The 22,572-nt window shown below is 45.4% G+C and overlaps 1 protein-coding gene across 1 annotated transcript in view; it reads left to right on the forward strand.

Annotated features, from left to right (window-relative positions):
* Positions 1-22,572, forward strand: part of PGR (progesterone receptor) — an 83,261-nt gene that overhangs the window by 31,411 nt on the left and 29,278 nt on the right. Inside the window, exon 3 of the mRNA XM_054974130.1 lies at positions 13,617-13,733. Within this exon, the coding sequence (XP_054830105.1) occupies positions 13,617-13,733 (117 nt within the window). The remainder of the gene's footprint in view (positions 1-13,616; positions 13,734-22,572) is intronic.

Below are 22,572 nucleotides of genomic sequence, written 5' to 3' on the forward strand. Positions count from 1 at the left end.
GTGTACAATGCATCCATGTCTTTCATAGGCTTAAAAATAAGTCCAGTCATTCTTCAAAACAAACGCAACCAAATAGGGCTTTTTTTCTTTAAAGTACATTTGCTCAGTGGCACCCAACGAAACTGGTGGACAGTAGATTCTGGACAGAGGAAAGGAAGTACCTCCTCACTCAATACATAACTCGTGAGCCTCGCTGCCGTGAGATATGGTGATGGCTGCTAGATTAGATGAGTTTAAAATGATTAGATAGTGATGATAGGTCTATCAGTGGCTATTAGTTGTGATGGCTGAGTGGAACCTCCATGTTCAAAGGCAGTGTACCTTTGAATATCAGAGCTGAATGCAAGGATGTGGAGCCTTGAACTCTGTGCTTCTGCTGTGAACCTTCTAGGTACATGGCCCTGTGGGAAACAGATGGACCATAGGCTGTTCTTATGATGTTACATTAAAGTTTACAGATTAAATACTGATTTTTTGCCACTTTGTCTGAGTTATAGCATTATTTTTTTAACCTGTTTTGTAAGCTTTCAGTAAATCAAAGGCTATTGGTTCAGACTTTGGAATCTTAATGAAATTGGCTAATAGACAGTCTGGATGACAAAAGAGATTCTTTCACAAAACATTATTTAGGTACCAATGACCAGAAAAGTTAATAGTTCTCCAAATTGCTAAGAGCTCTTTGGAGGACATTTTTAAAAAGAATGAAAGGAGGAGGTGGCTTTGTATGAAAGGGGAAACCTGCCTTTTAAATTAAGGCTGGAATTTTGCACCCAGTCCCGTGGGATAAAGCCCACAAAATAATTTGCCACCTGAGTGCAGATAACTGCATGTGACAAATTGCTCCGTGTGCAATTGCCACACACCACAACGATGGGCCTGTTCTATGAACCTTTATTCACAAAAATCTGTTACATGAACATACAACAGGGAATTGAGGCTAGAGTAAAATAAATGGTGGGAGCAGGATGTCACCATGGGCTAAGGTATGGAGGACCCATGGGAACAGCCAGACCTAACAGCATGTAGTAGGCACAGAAGATCTGAGAAGGCCAGGTTCATGTCCCCACTCTGCCATGATGCTGACTTGGGCTACATGTGCTCTTTCAGCCTGCCTACTACCTTACATGGTGATTGTGTGGATAAAACAGAGGAGACCCACATGTACCATCCTGATCCTACTATATAAAAGGCTAAGCGTATTCAGGACAACTCATTTCTTACCCTGGTGCACCACCAGAGGGTGCTGCTGTGGAGGGAAGCCCGGATGAGGCGGTCAGATCTCGAGATAGTGTGCCACGGTGGGAAGCCCAGGCTGGGATCAGGAGTGGAGCAGAGGCAATGCCTGCCCCCCACATTCACGCAGCTGGGATCAGGAGCAGGGTAGGTAGCAATGCCCATCCCCCACCTTCACTAGCTGGGATTAGGAGTGAAGCAGGTGGCAATGCCCGTCCCCTGCCTTCATCCAGATGGAATCAGGAGTGGAGCAGGGGACAATTTCAGCCTTCTGCCTTCACCCAGCTGGGATCAGGAGTGGAGTAGGAGGCAATGCCTGCCCTCCGCTTTCACCCAGGTGGGGTGAGGAATGAAGCAGGTGGCAATGCCTGCTCCCCTCATCACCCAGCTATAATAAGGAACAGAGAGGGGGCAATGCCTGCCCCCTTCTTTCACACATCTGGAATCTGGAGTGAGGCAGGTGGCAATGCCCACCCCCTGCCTTCACCCAGATGGGATCAGGAGCGGGGAAGGTGGCAATGCCCACCCTCTGCCTTTATCCAGCTGGTATCAGGAGTGGAGAAGGTGGCAATGCCCATTCTCCACCTTCACCCAGCTGGGTTCAGGAGTGAAGAAGGTGGCAATGCCCACTCCCCATCTTCTCCCAGCTGGGATCTGGAGCATTGAGGGGGCAATGCCCTCCCCCCACTTTCACACAGTTTTAATCAGGAGGAGAGCAGGTGGCCCATCTCCTGCCTTCAACCAGCTGGGATCAGGAGCAGAGCAGGTAGCAATGCTTGCCCTCCTCCTTCACCCAGCTGAGATCAGGAGCAGAGCAGGTGGCAGTGCCCCCCTTCACTTGGCTGGTATCAGGCACATAGCTGGCAGCAATGCCTGCCTCTTCACCTGGCCTGAATCTGGCGAGTAGCAGGTGAAAATGCCCTCCCCCTTCACCCGACCTGGATCAGGCAAGGGCCGGAGGTAATGCCTGCTTCTCCTTCACCCAGCCAGGGTCAAGTGCAGAGCAGGTGACAATGCCTGCCCCTTCACCTGACTGGGATAATGCACAGAGCAGGTGGCAATGTCAACCCTCCCTTCATTAGGCCAAGATCAGGCACGGAGCAGGCAGCAGTGCCTGCCCCTTCACCTGGCTGGGATCAGGCATGGAGCAGGTGGCAATACCTGCCCCCTTTCTCTTGGTTGGGATCAGGTGCAGAGCAGGTGGCACTGCCCACCCCTTCACATCTGGCTGGGATCAAGCACGGAGCAGGTGACAGTGCCCGCCCCCACTTTACTTGCTGGGATCAGGCACAGAGGAAGTGGCCATGCCTCCCCCTGCCTTCATCCGGCTGTTATCAGTGATGGAGGAGGAGGGAATGTCCTCCTGCCCATCCTCCGCTTTCTAGAGCCCGTTATATTTTCGCCCACAATGGGCTTTGTTGCTAGTCATACATATTTATGTATTCAGGAAGCTTACAGACTGCCTTGGCAGCGATTTGCTCTATGTGGCTAACAAAGTAAAAACAAACAGCGAAAGCTGAAAACATGAAGTCATAAAAGCCAGACATAAAATTGATAAACCTCCATGATCCCTGGTCGGTCTGCTTTAATATGGCTCCTTCCATCTGGCAGCAGTTCTCATGAGTGTTCATGAGAACTGCTGCCAGGTGGAAGGAGCCATATTAAAGTAGACCGACCAGGGATCAGAGCTGCCTTATACAGAATTGGACCCCTGGTTCATCAAAGTCGGTTTCATCTGCTCAGATTGGCAGCAGCTCTCTGGATCCCTTTAACTGGAGGTGCTGAGGATTGAACCTGGGACCTTCTGCATGCCAAGCAGATGCTCTGTCGCTGAATCACAGCCCCTCCTCTCCCTTGGGCAGAGACCAGTCTTTCTCAGCACCAGTTATCTAGGATTCTTTAATTGGAGATGGTAGCCTTCTTCAGATGTTACATCCAGCCTAACTGGCAGCCAGGGCCGGCGCCAGAGGTTTTAGCGCCTGCGGCGGCGTGCGCCTGCGCCTCCGCGCGGCGTGATGACGTCATCGCAGACGTCATCACACACCGCAGGGGGGCTGGGCGGTGTGCGGACCGCCGAGCGCAGAAGCTGCAGGCTGCTGCTGGAGCGGCGTGCGGAGGCTGCTCCATGTGCCGCCCCAGCAGCAGCTCACGGCTTCTGCGCTCGGCTGGGGCGGAGGAGTGCGCAGCGGAGCTGGCGTGGGCTGGCTACAGCTGCTGCTGCAGCCATCCAGCCAGCTCCGTGCCGCCGCCGCCGCGCGCCCCAGCCGAGCGCAGAAGCTGCGAGCCGGGGCTGGGGTGGCGCGCAGAGGCTGCTCCGTGCGCCACCCCAGCAGCAGCTCACGGTTTCTGCGCCCAGCTGGGGCGGAGGAGCGCGCAGCGGAGCTGGCGTGGGCTGGCTACAGCTGCTGCTGCAGCCATCCAGCCAGTTCCGTGCCGCCGCCGCCGCGCACCCCAGCTGGGCACAGAAGCCGCGAGCCGCTGCTCAAGCGGCACACAGAGGCTGTGCCCGGCTGGGGTGTGTGGCGGCGGTGGCAGCAAGGGGCTGGCTGGCTGGCTGGCTGCAGCAGTACCTGCAGGCAGACCAGTCATGCCAGCTTCGCTGCGTGTGCCTCCACCCCCAACACCCCCTCCAGCGCCCCTCCAGCGCCCACGCGCCCGAGGCCACCGCCTACCTGGCCTCCATGGGCGTGCCGGCCCTGCTGGCAGCCTTCTGACCACAGTGCTTGATGCAGTGGATATGCACAGTCACCATTTTGTGTGAATTTGGGTGCATGGAGTGCATATGTGCAATTTGGGTGCATGGAGTGCATATGTGCAATTTGGGTGCATAGAGTGCATATGTGCAAACTGGAACCTGCATATACAAGGAAAATCCATACATTGCCTGTTTCTGACAAAACAGCAACCATGCATATCGGGTGCTTTACAGGGACCATGCACTCCTCATCTGCGCTATCGACTGCCACGTCATGTGTGCATAATATCTGAAGAGTCCCAAGGATCAAACACGTGCCTATTGAGCTACAGCTCTTACCCTGTATCAGATGAAGTATTTGTTATTGGACTGTATCACGTTGGACTACTGATGGGGGATGAAGTGCTTGAATGGGCTTCAAGTAGACAGTTCCTTGCACAACTAAAACGATTATGCTTAAGAGAAAGCTAGGCTAGAACGTCTCCTTGCATGCTAGTTCTCTATTGATAGAGTTTTGTAATCTGGGAAGCATTTGACGCCCCACCTGTAGTCTGGAGAAGAAGAGATCTGCAGCTTGACTTCTTTGGATTGGATTATCACTTATTTTCAGACCAGGCAAGACTGACCTTCGGCGTTCTCAGTTGTAAATGGAAGCTTAACCCCCTGGAACGAGGTTATTAAAAACAATGGAATGGCACTGCAGCCAATTCATTCTCTTGTGTGTTGTAGCCATTGAAACAGAATGACGGACTGATTCACAGGCTTAGGAAAATCAAAGATGAAGGAGATATTAGACGTTAACACGCCTTTGAAAAACAAATGCCAGAGATCCTTAAATACTTTATTTGTGAGAGAGCTCTTTCCGAAGAGATTTGGGGCTATAATCACAATCGCATTTAACACAGAAGGGCTTAGTTCTGGAAATGTGTGTAGGATTAAATTGCATGGGTCAGAGATGCCATAAACAGAGGAGTTTTGTGGCACCTTAAAGATGAACATATTTTTATTCTAGAGAAGCCTTCAGGGACTTTGTGTGGTGCACATACTCGGTCTTCACTAGCTAGATAGGCACATAGGAGTTTGTGGAGGGGAAAAAAAAAGGTAACTAGCAGGTTGAAAATTCATGAAATGTGTGAAGCACAATGTGAGATGTCATTAAGTAAAACAAGCAGGGGGCCCACAGGGACTCCTGGGGGAGAGGAGATCTCATTTGTTCCATTGTATCTCTTCCCTGGGCCAAACTAGACGTGATGGTGCCTCGTGGTTGTCATGAGGATTCTGCCGCCATTTCAAAGTCATTTTAAAATGTTGTGAGGAGTGCTCTTGTCCCCTCCTGCATCTTGAGCTAACCAGCATGGTGGGGTGCTTGAAGATAAACATTATGAATTAATATGCCTATGAAGAAGTGAGTGGACGAAACAGGGAGAAGATTCTATGCTGGCAAAACCCATAGGCGTGGCTTGACGTGGCTTGTCTTATTACAAAGTTACACGTTGATTTATGTAGGCGTATGCTACAAAGACTGTCATCTGATAAAGCGTTGTTGAATGCTTGTGTGCATTCTAGAGACTATAAGACATTATACTTTGGCATGTTTATTTAAGGTGGACTTTAACACAGATTCCTGCAAGCATAAGCCGCAGAGACTAAGACTTACAATTCCCCTTATGTATTACTGAATGCCTGTGCACATTCTGGAGAGTATATGAAACTGACTTTGTACGTCGCCCTCTCCGCCCCTGTACCAAACTAGCTCCCTGGTATACAGAGGAGCTACGTCGGAAGAAGCGGGAGCTGAGACGGCTAGAGCGAGTGTGGCGGCGAACTCGTGACGAAGAGGCAAGAGCATCTTATAGGACGTTTATGAAGGCCTATGAGATGGCAGTGAAGGCTACAAAGAAAGAGTTCTGTGCAGCCTCCATCGCATCAGCTAGCTCACGCCCAGCAAAACTGTTCAATGTGGTTCGGTCTTTGGTCTCCTTATCAGGAGGGGACCACCAAAATTCAAATTCGGATATTAGCTGTGAGGCTTTTGGGAGCTTTTTTGCTGATAAAATCTTGTCTCTCCGCCGTGATCTCCCAGCCACAGTTGATACAGTGTGTGAACTGGAGGCCCCTTGGCCGCCTTCTGGGATGATATTAGACCATCTGGGGATGAGATTGACAGGATCCTGCGAGCAGTTAGGCCTACCACATGCTCCTTGGACCCGTGCCCTTCGTGGCTGGTGAAGGCCTGCGTAGATGGGCTACGGGATGCCCTGGAGGCCATTGTCAACATGTCTCTGAGCTCTGGGATCTTCCCAGAAGCGTTGAAAGAAGCTGTGGTTAGGCCTTCTGAAAAAACCATCTTTGGACCCTACCGAACCGGTCAGTTACCGCCCAGTTTCGAACCTCCCGTTCCTGGGTAAGGTGATTGAGCGGGTGGTGGTAGAGCAGCTGCAGGTCTTCCTGAATGGTTCCTCATCCCTAGATCCTTTCCAGTCGGGCTTCCGTCCAGGACATGGGACGGAGACATTGCTGGTCGCCCTGATGGATGATCTCCGTAGACAGCTGGATCAAGGCGGGTCAGCGCTGCTGATATTGTTAGATCTATCAGCAGCATTCGACATGGTCGATCATGACCTGTTGGTCCACCGCCTTGCCGATGTGGGGATTCGAGGGACAGCTCTGCAGTGGTTTGTCTCTTTTCTCCACAGTCGGGGACAGAGGGTGGCACTAGGGGAGAAGTTGTCATTCTGCCACCCATTGGTGTGCGGTGTCCCTCAAGGGGCAATACTCTCCCCCCTACTATTTAACCTATATATGCGCCCCCTCGCCCAGCTGGTACAGAGTTTCGGACTTGGGTGCCATCAATACGCAGATGACACCCAACTGTATCTGATGATGGACGGCCGGCCTGGCTTTGCCCCAGATGTCCTGGAACGTGCCTTCGGAGCTGTGACTGGATGGTTGAAGCAGAGTCGGCTGAGATTGAATCCCTTGAAGACGGAGGTCCTGCATGTGGGTCTAGGGTCCATGGGTGCGGGACTCCGGCTCCCTGCTCTCGATGGAGCGCCACTTACGCCTGTGTCAAGAGTGAGGAGCCTGGGGGTGGTCCTGGATGCTTCCTTGTCTATGGAGGCACAGGTCGCAGCGGTTGTTAGATCCTCTTTCTTCTATCTAAGACAGGCTCGACAACTTGACCCCTACCTATCAACCCATGACCTTACAACAGTGATCCAGGCAACGGTCACCTCCAGATTAGACTACTGCAACTCACTCTACGCAGGGCTTCCCTTGGGCTTGATCTGGAAACTGCAGCTGGTTCAGAATGCAGCTGCACGGGTGGTGGCCAGAGCACCAATCATGGCTCATATAACACCTATCCTCCATCAGCTGCACTGGTTACCGGTTGAGTACCGGGTCCAGTTCAAGGTTTTGGTGTTGAGCTATAAAGCCCTATGCGGACTGGGCCCAGCATACCTTCGGGACTGTCTCTCCCCATATGTTCCCCGGAGGTCACTTCAATCAGCCACTAAGAACTTGCTGATGGTCCCTGGCCCCAGGGAGGTCCGCCTGGCCTCTACCAGAGCCAGGGCCTTCTCAGTTCTGGCTCCGACCTGGTGGAACTCTCTGTCTGAGGAAATGAGGACCCGGCAGGATTTGTTATCTTTCCGCCGGGCCTGCAAGACGGAGATGTTCCACCGGGCATTTGGTGGGGGCTAGGCTGTCCTCTTGCCGGCCATACCACTGAAGACCTTCCACCACCCATGCAGGAAAATGCTGTATTTTAATATTTTGTACCCGCCAATTTTAATTGTTTTGATATGATGTTTTAATGTTTTTATAATGTTTTTACTGTTTTAAGCTGCTGTTGAACCGCCCTGAGCCCGTCTGACGGGGAGGGCAGTCTAGAAATGTGATTAAATAAATAAATAAATAAATACTTTCCCACCAGCTGGATATGTTAACAATTGTATTGATTAATGTCATTGACTGTTAGCACTGAAGCACTTCTGCACTTTATATGTATTATTAAATGCTTGATATTTGGATTATATATGGCTTACTCCGGATAGTGGGTTTTTTTGTGTGAGCCCTCCTGCATCTTGGCAAGGGCTGAAATAGCTGCACAGGGTGTGTGTCTGTATGCAGCCATTCTGATAGGTCGTGTGGGGGTGGGGGACAAGAGTGCGGAGGGCCTGGGGCCTTGTGCCATTTTTAAATGACTTTAAAACAGCAGCAGTAGCATCTTTGCGGCAACCACAAGGATAGTGTCACATTTAGTTTGGCCCCTGAATCTGATTTTCGCATCTTGCTGACTAGCACTTCCCCCACCCGTCCAACTGCTTCCCCCCATTTGCTCTAGCTCCCAGTCTTCTGCTCCTTGCTGGCCCCTGTTTCCTTCTCCCTGCTGCCTATGTTTCTGTTTACTTTCTCCTTCCTTAGTTTCTGTTTTCTTTACTAGTTACTGCTTTTCATTCCTGTCTGCTCTTGGATGTGTGTCTCTCCTCCCCGCCCCAGCCCCCAGTCCCTGCAGCCTCTTTCCTTTCCTTTTTCTTACAGCCAAGCTACAAGTGACGAATTACACTTACCTGGCAAGTGAACGGACTCACCTGTATTCCTCCCTGTTCACTTGCCCACCATAGCCTCTTAGACTTCTACTTTCTGAGACTTCTTCCCTTGCTTCCAAAGGGGATTAAATAAAAATACTTTAAAAGCACTGAGATCTCATGAATCTACTTCACGAGATCTCGACTACCAGTTTGGGTTGCCTAGGTGATATTGCTTCTGTTTGCTTATGCAACCCAAATTGGTGTCCAGAGTCTCATCAAGTAGTCTTGCAAGACCTCTGCACTGCTAAAGTATTTTGTGTTCTCTTTAATCTCCCCTCCCTCCTTTTAATTTGAAGAGTTTGCTGCAAACCTGAAGGTCCTTGAAGTTTGCAGAAACATGAACTTTAGCTCTTGGTAGGGTGTTTTTTTGATCTGAGCAGGAGACATACATAGATATATAATTCAAATGTAATACAGAAAAGTACAGTGTCCATTCATAAGTACAATAATTGGTGATAACACTGTTTTCCTAGTTTTTCTAAGCTGCTTAACACCTGTAATGACTGGAGAATACCATGCGCCACTTAAGTCATAGGGAGATGGTATCAGACATCTTGATGGATTTTTACTTCAGCAACTTCATGCTGAATTAGACTTCGAAGTCTTTTTGCTGGAGAGAATGGTTACTTTTAGATCAGCAACTGTGTGACTGAAATATTTGTTGTTGGAATGAAAAAATAAATTGCTGCTGGCAGTCCATGTGTGTGTACTTGTGTTATGTGCCATCAAGTCGTCTCCGACCCTATGAATGAAAGAACTCCAAAATGTCCTATCATTAACAGACTTGTTCAGATCTTGCAAAATGATAGATGTAGCTCCTGTTATTGAGTCTCGCTTTGGGTCATCCTCCTTTCCTACTACCTGCCACCTTTCCTAGAATTATTGTCTTTTACAATGAGTTGTCTTCTCATGTTGTGACCAAAGTACGATAGCCTCAGCTTTGTCATTTTAACTTCTAAGGAGAATTCGGGCTTGATGTGATCTAGAACCCACTTATTTGTCTTTTTGACCGTCCATGGTATCTGTAAAAATCTCTTCCAGCACCGCATTTCAAATGAATCATTTTTTTCCTGTCAAATTTCTTCATTATCCAACTTTCACATCCATACATAGTAATGGGGAATACTATAGTTTGGATTAGCTTGATCTTGGTTCCTAGAGAGACATCCTTATCTTTCTTTTCTAGTTCCCTCGCAGCTGCTGTTCCAAGTCTCAATCGCCTTCTGCTTTCTTGGTTGCATTCTCTCTTTTGGTTGATGATTGAGCCAAGGAATAGAAAATCTTGAACAGTTTCAGTTTCCTCATTGTCAACTTTACAATTGTGTAATTCCTCAGCAGCCCATATCAGTGCAAAAAAATACCCCACGAAAATAATGTTCATAAATTAAATGTATCTTTTACTTAATTTATGTTACTCTGCAGCTATAGTGTTACATTCATTTTTGTCTTTGCCCAGTTGTGTAGCCAAAGGCCTGTGCAAAAAATGCTCTGCTTCCACACTCATAACAGAACAACTGGCCAGTAAAAACTGATCATAACAAAGCTTGGTTAATGTCATTATGACCCTTGCATTGTGAGCGATGTGCGAAAGGCTAATCAGTCCGTAAGATACTAATTTGTCTTTTGGTGTGTCATGTTAAACAAGAACAGGTTGGCTTGTCCTTCTGTAATGTGACACTACAGGAGTGAAATCTGACTATCTGGAGTTCACAGAAATGAATTCCAAGTTTATTTCAGTCAAAAAAAATCTCTGGGGTCCGTAGAGCAGTCTCAAGATACATTTAATTATCAGACTGCTTCAGAAAGAATAACTTAGGAGAGATGAACAGTGATATCCTAAGCAGAGTTAAGCCCTTTTTAGTCCATTGAAGTCAGAATGCTTTGAATGATGTAGCTTTGCTTAGGATGGCGCTGTAACAGATTATGTTGGACGTTGTCCTGTTCTCCCTGAGGGCTGGTGCCAAAGGCCGTCGTCATTTGAGATATTTCCAGAATTAAAAAAAAGCCCTCGAGATTCTTGAAGAGGATTCACTCCAAAGGCCATTTTTTCTAATTGCTCTTCATTTATTTCTGCAGCAGACTTGGAAAGTGTATAAACAATGTCAGCCACTAAGTTATTAATGCTTGTTTACAACCACTGGCATCAGATAGTTTACTGGGCCCACAGTGAAAACGAACGGCCGCATGAAAAGCAGTTGCTGCTGTTGAAACGCTGAAACTGCTGTTGAAATGTGAGAAATTTCTGGAAAATCTTAGAAAAGGCCCGATCCACTCCATGCACTCCCTTACACCTGTGTCAAGGGGCCCACTGGATAAGAGCTGCTGGCTCTGTATTTTTTGGCCGTTTGGCAGTCATAAAAGGTAGAGCTGCGCTTGTCTTGTCTGATTCTTGTTCCAGCCAAGATCGCATGCCAGGTGAATTTTTATGTGTATGGATGTTGCCAACCTTATGTGTTTTTTCTCATTCAGCTCCTTAGCAACACAATATCCAAAAGCTTGAACGATTAAATGTTGTAGAAAAATGAACCTCACCTCTCTGGTCCATTGATCATTATAATGTTAATTGACCCATTATTTTGGTCATATAATGTCATGTTCCTTCTTTCCTTCCTTCCTTCCTCCCTTCCTTCCTTTCTTAAAAAAAAGCTCTTTGAAGCCAAGAATGCCACTGAGTAGGCTTCCGTTTAATTTTATGATGTCAATTGCTATCAAGGCAGGAGCACTGGCTGCTTTCTTGCTACTCCAGCATCCATTGGGGCAGTCCTAGCAGAGCTTCTACTCTTGTCCTTCTGCTATACCGTATATTTTTTTAGGTATTTATATATTGCTATTCTCCCCAGTAGGGGTCCAAAGTGGCTTACAGCAGTGTTCCTCTCTCTTCCAGGCTGAAAAACAGCAGCATCTTCAAACAGGAAGGATCGTCCAGCTACTTGCTAGTCACAAATGTCCTTAAAACTGCTTTTTGCTTATTAATACTCACTGATTCTTAACTCTTTTTTTTTTGTTCTAATTTCTGTTTTGAAAATAAATCAGAACTGGAGGCTGACCAGGGATATGGGTCAGTGAATAGTTCACACTTACGGAATAACAACTATGATGTATGGAAATGTACTTGATACTGATTGTACTAATCTCATACTGCATAATCCACCTTGAGTCTCAGTGAGAAAGGCGGACTATAAATAAATAAATAAATAAATAAATAAATAAATAAATGAAATTTAAATATAATTTCATTTTTCACAGTCAGCGAATGTATTGTTGTAAGTAGCATAAATATTAACACCGTCTATGATCTGCTACAGTTTTATATCATCTTTCGTTCAAGAATTGAAACCCAATCACCTTAATAACCCTGTGAGGCAGAACAGGCGAAGAGAGAATGGGTGGTTCCTACACCAATCCTATCACCCCATTGAGCAAAGTTTGGGGATTTCCTCCAGCTTAAGTTAAGGCAGCAGGAAAAAATGATTACCACAATCTCACTCTAGCCTGGAAGATTGCTTCTTACCTTGACGTGGATGACCTGGCCACCTGGATCCATGCTATAGTAACGTCAGAACTTGATTATTATAATGCACTATACATTAGTCACCCATCTAAGTTAAGTAGGAGGCTCCAGTTGGCACAAAATGCTGCAGCTCAACTGTTAGTAGGAGCGAGCAGGAGCATGAACATCACTCCCATCCTACAGTCACTCCACTGGCTACCTATCAGTTACAGTGCTGCTCAATTCAAAGTATTGGTTATTACATACAAAGCTCTTCACAGCCTTGGCCCGGCATACCTACAGGACTGCCTCCCTATGTCCTTCCATGACAGCTTCATTCATCAGAACAGGGTCTCTTGCAGGTTCCAGTCTGCACATGGGTGAAATCAGCAGCAGCCCACACACAGACTTTCTCTGTGGTGGCCCCTACCCTGTGGAACGGCCTGCCTGAGGAGGTCAGGAGAGCCCCCACTATCCCGGCTTTCTGCAAACAATGCAAAACCGAATTATTAAAAAAGGCTTTTTACTCCGATAGGAGGGAAATATTGTAGGGAGCGGGTCTCAGATGCTTCACTAATGAGTTAGGGACTATAGACTTCACCACTATGTTGGCTTGCATATTATCTATTGCTTTGAATATGTACTCCTATATACTACCTGTGCTTCATGGTATCTAATGTCAGTCCTAGAAATTATTATGCTCCATTTCAGCAATTCTTCAACTCCGTATTGGATCCTTGCTAATGCTATTTCCTTGTAAACTTGTATTTATTTACCCTATGACGTTGTTTATGGAAATGCCTTGACACTGTATGGAAATGTCCTTGATACTGTATGGAAATGTCCTTGATACTGTATGGAAATGTCCTTGATACTGATTGTACTAATCTCACACTACGTAATCTGCCTTGAGTCTCAGTAAGAAAGATGGACTATAAGTGATGAATGAATGAATGAATGAATGAATGAATGAATGAATGAATGAATGAATGAATGAATCTTCTGTTGGAGAAAGTCTCCTTAGGCTTTGCTCAATGGAAGCAAAGAAGATAAGATGCACCCCAGTGAATGTCCCGGTTCATCTGTGATCTTCGAAATGCATCATTTGGCTATTTAAATGATATTAATTCTTTTAAATACTTAACCAATATCGGACCGTAATTAATATAATTATCCTTTTATCTTAATTAACGTAATTATCAGTTTGCCTCCTTCCCCTCTCTGACCAGGGCCGTTTTCACACGTAGTGCATACACGTAGTGCGTACTCGATACTCACGGAAGGCTGATGGCTTCCTTGTGCAATTTTTGACGCCATCTGTACCAGACGCCGTGAAAGCGCCATCATCACTGCCTGCCTCCGTTTTGTAAACAGATGGTGTCAAAAATTGCGTGAGAAAGCCTGCAGCCTTCTGTGAGTATTGCATATTTTAAAGATGTGAAAATGGCCCTGAAATGATGGTGAAACAAACAAACATTCAAAACGGTTGCTGAAAGATTGGGTTGCATTTCCCATTGACTGCACTGGGAGAGTTCAACAAATGCTTAGGGTTTTTTTTTACTCATGGACTCCTACTGGACTTATTTTTTTCTGTTTCTTTCAGGACAGCATAACTATTTATGTGCTGGGAGGAATGACTGCATAGTTGATAAAATCCGTCGGAAGAACTGTCCTGCGTGTCGCTTGAGGAAGTGCTGTCAAGCTGGCATGGTACTTGGCGGTAGGCATCTTTTGATTCTTGTGAAGAACTCAGATATATGTTATTTAGAACAGTTCTTGTAGCGTCTCTGTGGAACCAATTACCTAAGGGGGTGGTGGGCTCCCCTGGAAATCTTCAAGCAGATCTCAACAGCCATCTTTTGGAGGTGCTGTTTGGATTTCCTGCATTGAGTCAAGGGTAGAACCGTAAAGTCCTTTCAGTGTTATGGTTCTGCAGTGGATAATGGAATGGTGGGCTTTCTGTGGTTGGAAGTGTTTAAAAAGCGGCTCAACTGCAATCTTTTGTGGATGCTGTCTGTATTTCCTGCATTTAGGGAGTTAAAGGGCCCTTCCAGCCTTACGATTCTATGACACATAATAAAGTGGCCTGCTTATAGTCCAAAGGCTTGAAGAAGTTATTTTGATTTTTGTTTTGCAAATTGTCCCTGTTTTTTCATAATTTGTATTGTTATTTTTTATTACATTGTTCTTGTAGTAAAGCCTACCTAATTTATATAATGCAATGATGTCACACTTGGGTAGGGGATGAACTTTGCTATGAAAAATAGCTGGCATGAGGGTTATGTGCACAGTTCTAACCCCCTGGCGTGTGGCTATCTTTCAAATGAACATTACGAGGAATGTGTAGCTACCAGCTGGAGTAGTAACTACACATCTTGTGCTGTGTGTTCCCACTAACATTTTTTTAAAAGAATATTTATTTCGAAAATATATACGCCACCTCTCTGGAGAGCTGCTCAAGATGATATTTATTTATTTAGAAACTTTATATAATGCAGTGTCATTGCTTTGTTTCTTTGAAACTCTGAACAGGCAATGAGTTAAGCGGAGCAGGGAAACTTGGGCTTAATTAGACGATATGTGTAACATGCAGGGCTTTTTTTCCTGTGAAAAGAGGTGGTGGAACTCTGGGTTGCCTTCAGAGAAAATGGTCACATGGCTGGTGGCCCCGCCCCCTGATCTCCAGACAGAGGGGAGTTTAGATTGCCCTCTTCACCGCTGCGCACAGGGCAATCTAAACTCCCCTCTGTCTGGAGATCAGGGGGCGGGGCCACCAGCCATGTGACCATTTTCAAGAGGTTCCAGAACTCCGTTCCACAGCGTTCCAGCTGAAAAAAAGCCCTGGTAACGTGTGACGCAAGTTGGTTTGGGGGGGGGGGGATTGCAACATGAGCCATGTCACACACAACATCTGCTTGAGCCCTCGGAGTGCACCAATGCCACACGTCTCGGCATTTACCAAGAAGCTGCTTTCTGCAGCATATTCCCACTAATGTCAAGCTTGGGACTCAGTCTGTGACTAAAGTGTTAGCTTAGAAGTTTACTGCTATGAAACCTGAATTTGAGCAGTCGTTATACGTTGGGAAGCAGTATAGTACTTAATTCATCCTTTGTTTGACATGGAGGAATGAATTGTACATGCATCTAGATCTACTGTTAAGCACCGGTTTGATATTGTCGTTTCCTGTAACACAAAAATTCTTGATTAAATGTTGATCTCACAAATAGGGAACAAAGAGACCCAATTATACACAGGATTGGGGTTCACATCTAGTTTGGCTCTAACAGATTTCCCTAGCTTTAACTCAGCTCTGTTGGCTCAAGATATAATAGGTGTTCTGAAGCAGTCTTTTACAGTAGATAAATCATCTCTCTCTGTAAGGATGCTGAACGGCTGTAGCAGGACATTATCCAGTGAAGTAAAAAGGTCGGAATATTAGTTTAGTTATTAAAATATCTGTATCCCACCTTTCCCTGCTGCTCAAGGCAGCTTCCACATCGTAGTTAAAATATTACAATTTAAAACTAATAGATTAGAACCTCAGATTCCACCCCACCCCCCAATAATGCCTACATTTAAGAAGAAGAATATACTATCCAGTTGCAACTAACTCATAACAACCCCAACCAGAGATGAACAGAGGTAATTTGCCATGTAGCACCCACCTCCAGTGGTCCTTGGTCATTTCCCATCCAAGCATTGACCATGGATGACTCTGCTTATCACCAAAGCCCTGATGAGGCCAAACTGGGTATTTAGGCTGCTGTTTTGGTCCCCATTAAAAGCCTTGGAGAATAAAATAACCTTGAAGTACCTCCTGAGGCTTCTAATGGCAGCGCTTCCGTGACCTCCTCTGGGAGCCCATTCAACAAAGTAGATGGTACAGTGGGAAAGTGGGCGAACAGCCTGTCAGTGGCAGACTCAATGCGGACGTAGGGGAAGAGACAGTCCTTAAGATATGTGGGTCCTGAACTGTGAAGAAGCCTTAAAGTTCGTAACTGACCCCTTGAATTGGATATGAAAACAAACTGACAACCAATATAGGTGTTTTAAGATGGACAAGATACATTTGTGTTGGCTAGCCTGAAAATAACCAGGCTGCCTGCTGCATTCAGAACCAGTTTTAAGTTCTGAGTTGTCATCAAGTGCAGAGCACATTGCCGTAATCTAACTGTGAATTTACAACAGCATGACCAGATTTTTTATTTATTTATTTATTTATTTATTTATTTATTTATTTATTTATTTATTTATTTATTTATTTATAGTCTGCCTTTCTTTTTGAGACTCAAGGTGGATTACACAGTGTGAGATTAATACAGTCAATATCAAGAACATTTCCATAAACCTTGCCATAGGGTAAATAGATACAAGTTTAGAAAGACATAGCATTAGCAGGAATCCAATACAACATAGTGGTGAAGTCTATAGTGGTGAAGTCTATGATTCCTAACTCATTAGCGGAGCATCTGAGACCCCCTCCCTATAATACCGCCCCCAATCTGAGTAAAAATTGTTTTTGAATAATTCGGTTTTGCATCGTTTGCAGAAAGCCCAGGAGAGTGGGGGTTCTCCTGACCTCCTCAGGCAGGCCATTCCACAGGGTGGGGGCAACCATAGAGAGAGCCCATTTGTAGGCTGCTGTTGTTTTTGTCAGGCAGGCAGGCAAGCCAGCCTGCCTGCCATAACTGTGAATGCATGTCTACTTATCATGTCTGAGCCCCATCCATGCCAATTTTGATTCTGTTCTGCTGAACACAGTGTATCTAGCTATAGCTCAACAACTCAATATATAGCTATAGCTCTTCTGTTCTGCTGAACGCAGTGTATCTAGCTATAGCTCAATGTCACTTTGCTAGTGGCATAACTATTCTTTCTCAGGCTTTCACAGGTGGTTATCTGTCGAATTGTAGCAGCTTCCATTTTTATGACTTTGTGTTCATTCCCAGACACTGTGTTCATTCCCAGACAGTGCTGTGTCTTGCCTCCTAGTAACTCATTGTGATATCACAAATATGTGAAATGTTCTCACACACAAGAAAGCGCCAAGGTATTGTTTATAGTTGGGAGGGGGGAGAAAGGAGTAAACCAGAAGGGTAAAAGAGAAGTCTCTTTCACATGATGTTGTTCCTGTCAACTTCTACTCATGCTGCTTAGATGCCTGCTTTGCTTCTAAGTAGTCCTATGGACCTGTATATGGAAATGATCTGATTTCTGAATAAAATCCATTTGACTAAGTATTTGTGTCTTACTGCAAATGGGCCAGAGATCTGTCTGCTGTATCCTGTCATCCATAGCCTAACACTGCTGGAGGGGTGGATGGTCTTTCTTCCTGTAGTGTAGCTTCCTTCACTCTGCCTATGCTTTGCTAAGAGACCTTATCAGTACAGCTGTGCGGGAACCAGACGTGGGAACTTCGACTGGGCATCTTTTGCAGGACTTTCGCTGACTTCTACTGACTTGCTTGGACTGAGGGGAGGGGAACTGGAGTATAACCTCTCGGGGAAGACTGTACTTCAGCATTCTGGGCAATCTCTATGTTATCAGTGCACTTCTAGGAGGTTTTATCTCAATAAAGACCCTTTTAACTCATACCGCTGTGTTGGATGAAGTGGAGAGTCTGAGAGAATCCCCTAGCCAGGCCTGACAGTTTTCGCCCATGCGCAGGATGGCACCTGCAGGAGACCCTGTTTGGAAGAGCAAAGCTGCCATGAAGGAATGTAGGGAGGGAGACGGTCCTGTAAGTAAGCCAGACCAAGGCCATGAAGAGCTTTGTAAGTGATAACCAATACCTTGCACTGAGCATGGTAACTGATGGGTAGCCCATTGAGTGACTGTAGGATGGGGGTGATGTTCATGCTCCTGCTCACTCCTGATAACAGTCGAGCTGCAGCATTTTGCACCAATTGGAGTCTCTAACCTGCCCTTTCTGGGCAAAGTGATTGAGAGGACAGTAGCTGCCCAACTTCAGACTTTCTTAGATAACTCTAGTTTTCTGGACCCTTTCCAGTCTGGATTCAGACCAGGGCATGGGATAGAGACAGCACTAGTAGCGTTAGTAGATGATCTCTACCTGAACGTAGACAAAGGCCATGCCTCCTTATTGCTCCTCCTGGATCTATCTGCAGCCTTTGACACAGTAGACCATGCCATCCTGTTGTGGCATCTAGAGACAGAAGTGGACATCAAAGGATGTTCCTTGGACTGGTTTAAATCGTTTCTCATGGAACGGACTCAAAGGGTGGCTGTTGGAGATCAACTGTCTCCAGAATGGGAGCTATCTTGCGGGGTTCCACAGGGCGCAATCTTATCTCCCATGTCATTCAACGTCTACATAAAGCCTTAAGGAGAACTCATTCGCAGCTATGGAGTTGGATATCATCAATATGCAGATGACACCCAACTCTGTATCTTGCTATCCAGGTCCTCACAAGATTCAGTAGAAATCTTAAATTGCTGCCTGACAGCTGTGGTGAAATGGCTGAAAACAAACAAATTGCAGTTGAACCCAGACAAGAGGGAAGTGATTCTTGTTGGGAAGGCAGAGATCCTGAAGGACATTGTACTCCTCACTTTCGATGGAGTTCATCTGACCCTTGCAGACTTGGTTAAGAGCCTAGGAATTATACTGGATCCAACAGTATTACTAGAAAAACAAGTCAAGGCAGCCACAACGAATGCTTTCTACAACCTCTCCCTAGCCTGGAAAACGACTTCTTACCTCAACATGACTGACCTGGATCCATGCTATGGTAACATCAAGACTTGACTATTGTAATGCACTATACATAAGTCTCCCATCTAAACTAACTAGGAGGCTCCAATTAATGCAAAATGCTGCAGCTCGACTGTTATCAGGAAGGTTCAGCTGAGTCTAAGAAAGGAGAGAATTGGCGAACCAGGTACAGATGATAGAAGGCACTCTTGGCTACTATACCAAGCTGCTTTTTTAAACAGCAAGGCTGTTAAGAGTCTGCTTTAGAGGCACAGGTTAAATTACTGATGATTAAGAATATACCTCTGTGTGTGCGTGTGCGTGTGCGTTGCATGTGTTGGTTGACCAGGCAAAATAGTTGAACCAAATCATCTTTGCAGCAAGAAGCAGCAATGCAGAGAGTGCTTTAGACGGTTGATTAATAAGGCCTTTCTACTAGTGCCTTGGAGGATTATTCATATTCACTTTTTAATGATGTGATGTGTGAAAGTGCCTCTCGGGCTTTCAATGACAGTTTTTTAATTCTCTTGTCACTATCAATGGGCGTTTTCTTACAGCCTTGGCTTTCAGTAAGACCCCCTAAGAGCCACTTAAAAATGATTTGAATGGGTTTGATCTCATTTCATTCTTCAGTCTACATTCCATCTGGCTGGAGTGGATATGTGATCGTTGCAGTTTAGAGGAAGGGTGCTAGAAGCCATACCTGGCAACTGTAGACTCATTTGCACAGTGTTGCTCACATGAAAACGTGAAACTTCTTTACAACGAGCCATACCCTGGGTCTATCAAGATTAGTAATGTTTACACTGACTGGAAGTGGCTCTCTGGGATCTAAAGTAGAGGGCATTTTTCATCATCTACTACCTGATTCTTTTCACTGGAGATGGTGGGGATTGAACTTGGGACCTCCTTCAGGCAAAGGAGATTGGGCCGTGGCTCATACACAGCTATTTGCTGTTTATTAGGCAAATTAAAATTCTGGGCAATCTCAAGTCATATTTTATTTGGCAAGCAGATGGGTTTTAGGGCAGGATTTTCCACAGACAATATTTTTATTTATTTATTTATTTATTTGTTAGTTAAATGTGTATCCCAGCTGCTTCAGCCTGCAATTCAATAATAATAACAACCTTGTGCTTATATATTGTTCTTCAGGGCAGATTAGTGCCACACTCAGAGTGGTTAACAAATTGGTGATATCATTATCCCAACAACAGACACCCTGTGAAGCGGGGGGCTGAGAAAGCTCTGAGAGAGCTGTGACTGATCCAAGGTGTCCCAGCTGATTTCAAGCAGAGGAGTGGGGAATCAAACCTGGTTCTCCAGATAAGAGTCCCGCGCTCATAACCACTACACCAAACTGGCTCTCAATGTGGCACATGTAGTGTTTCCAGGCTTCCATCCTCCATTCACAGTGCACAATTTTGTCTTCCGGGGTTGAAAAGTCTGGAGACAAGTTTCCCCTCAACATCCAGGGCCTCTGAAGCCCCACTTCAGGACCTGATGGATTTAACCAGGGCTTTTTTTCTGGGAAAAAAGGTGGTGAAACTCTGTGGATTGCCCTTGGAGAAAATGGTCACATGGCCGGTGGCCCTGCCCCCTGATCTCCAGACAGAGGGGAGTTGAGATTGCCCTCTGCGCCATGCAGCGCGGAGGGCAATCTCAACTCCCCTCTGTCTGGAGATCAGGGGGCGGGGCCACCGGCCATGTGACCATTTCCAAGAGGTTCCGGAACTCTGTTCCCCCGCGTTCCCCCGGAAAAAAAGCCCTGGATTCAACCCTCTAAGGTTAAGGTTAAAAGCTCACACTCCTGGCTTTTAGTTACTGTCAATGTGAGCAGACATTTTGCAACGGAAACTTTTCTTCTGGATTGTGCCCAGTGTAAACAGAGAGTTACAATTATTAACATTCACCCAACAAAGTAGTCATCTAACCTCTTCTGAGAAAATGACATAAAAATGTATGTGCTATTTGTTCTAACCACTTGACTCCTGTGTGGCACACACCCTTTTCTTGAGAATCAGAATGGGTTTGGAATAGATTGTTAACTGAAGATATATCTGCAACAAGCGTAGCTAAGTAAGGCCTCCTTTAATTTGTAGGTAAATTATGTATTTGTTATATTGAATTGGTAAAAGGAACTGATTCACTTTATTATATGCAGATGATATGGTACAATTTTATTCTCTCATACTCAGGTGGGATTGTACTGTAACTCTGAATATCTTTGTATTAGTTGACAAAGCTAATATTCATTTATTTACTTGACTTATATCCTGCCTTTGACCCTATTTGGGACCCAGAGTGGATTACATCATTTCCTTCTCCTTAATTTTATTCTCACAACAACCCTGTCAGGTAGGATAGGCTCAAAATGGCTCAAGGTCACCCAGCAAGCTTCCATGGCAGAGGAGGCATTTGAGCCTCAGCCTCTCAGATCTTGGTCTAACCACATGACTCTAAATCTTGCATTTGTTGTTATTAATAATTGTAATAATCGTAGTGACTTCTTTTATGGCCTACTTTTCTCACTGAGACTCAGGGTGGATTATAAAATATGAAAAACAATTCAATCAGACAGCAAAGACCATCAATAAACAATGCAGTAGGACTAGGATTAGTCAACAAAAGCCAGCAAAAACTATCTACAGCATGACATACCAATAAAGGTAGAGGACATTGTAATAATAATAATAACATTCGATTTATATACCGCCCTTCAGGACAACTTGATACCCACTCAGAGCAGTTTACAAAGTATGTCATTATTATCCCCACAACAAAACACCCTGTGAGGTGGGTGGGGCTGAGAGAGCTCCAGAGAGCCGTGACTAGCCCAAGGTCACCCAGTTGGCTTCAAGCAGAGGAGTGGGGAATCGAACCCGGCTCTCCAGATTAGAGTCCTGCACTCTTAACCACTGCACCAAACTGGCTCTCAAGTAGTAAAGAAAAGGAGTAAAGAAAGTAATAAAGAGAGGGAGTTGATATCTACAATAAACGTTATTTAGATGTTGTTGTGTTCCTAGATTGTTGTGTTTGAAATGAACATGGAATAATGAAAGCATCCCTACAATCAATTTTCTTTGTTTATTAGATCCTGCCCATTCTCCAAAGAGCTCAGCTACCATTTTCTCCTCCCGTGAAGTAGATTAGGCCGAGAGAGAGTGATTGGTTTAAGGTCAGTGAGCAGCCTAGCAGAGTGGAGATTTGAACTTGCATCTGCCTGGTCACAGTCCTGGAGTTTAACCATTGAATAACTTGGTTCATAATGGCTTTTTCAAGGGAGAATTCATACCAGAAAGATATTTGTAAACATCCCTTGCCTTATGTGGTTCATTGCAAACTTATAGTTCAAGGTATTCAAAATCTCTCTCTTTGTGGGCAATCATCTTTTACTTCCTTGAAAGGATCAAAAACCCAATAGCACCTATAAATCTAACAAAATTTGTGGTAGAGTCTGAGTTTTCGTGAGTCACAGCTCACTGTGACTCACAAAGGCTCAGACTCTACCGCAAATTTTGTTAGTCTTATAGGCGCTACTGGACTCTTGCTCTTTTCTACTGCTACAGACAGACTAACACAGCTACTCAACTTGATCTGTTCCCTGAAAGGAGAATGCTGTCTACAGAAAGTATTGTGTTTTTAAAAAATCCTTTTGCTTTCCACTGTGTGTTCTCCTTTTAAACGAACAGTTACTAAATCACAGATTGTGAATAGATTGAGAAGAGTTTTTGCCCAAATGTATCTTTTTCTGTTCCCTAATGACAGATAAGCTTTATTAACATCTCACCTTATCAAACCTACCTCTCTGATTCTAATGGTTTGTGAAAAGGCGTGCTTTCA

This window comes from Eublepharis macularius, chromosome 3 (assembly GCF_028583425.1).
Source record: "Eublepharis macularius isolate TG4126 chromosome 3, MPM_Emac_v1.0, whole genome shotgun sequence".
NCBI classification, from domain to species: domain Eukaryota; kingdom Metazoa; phylum Chordata; class Lepidosauria; order Squamata; family Eublepharidae; genus Eublepharis; species Eublepharis macularius.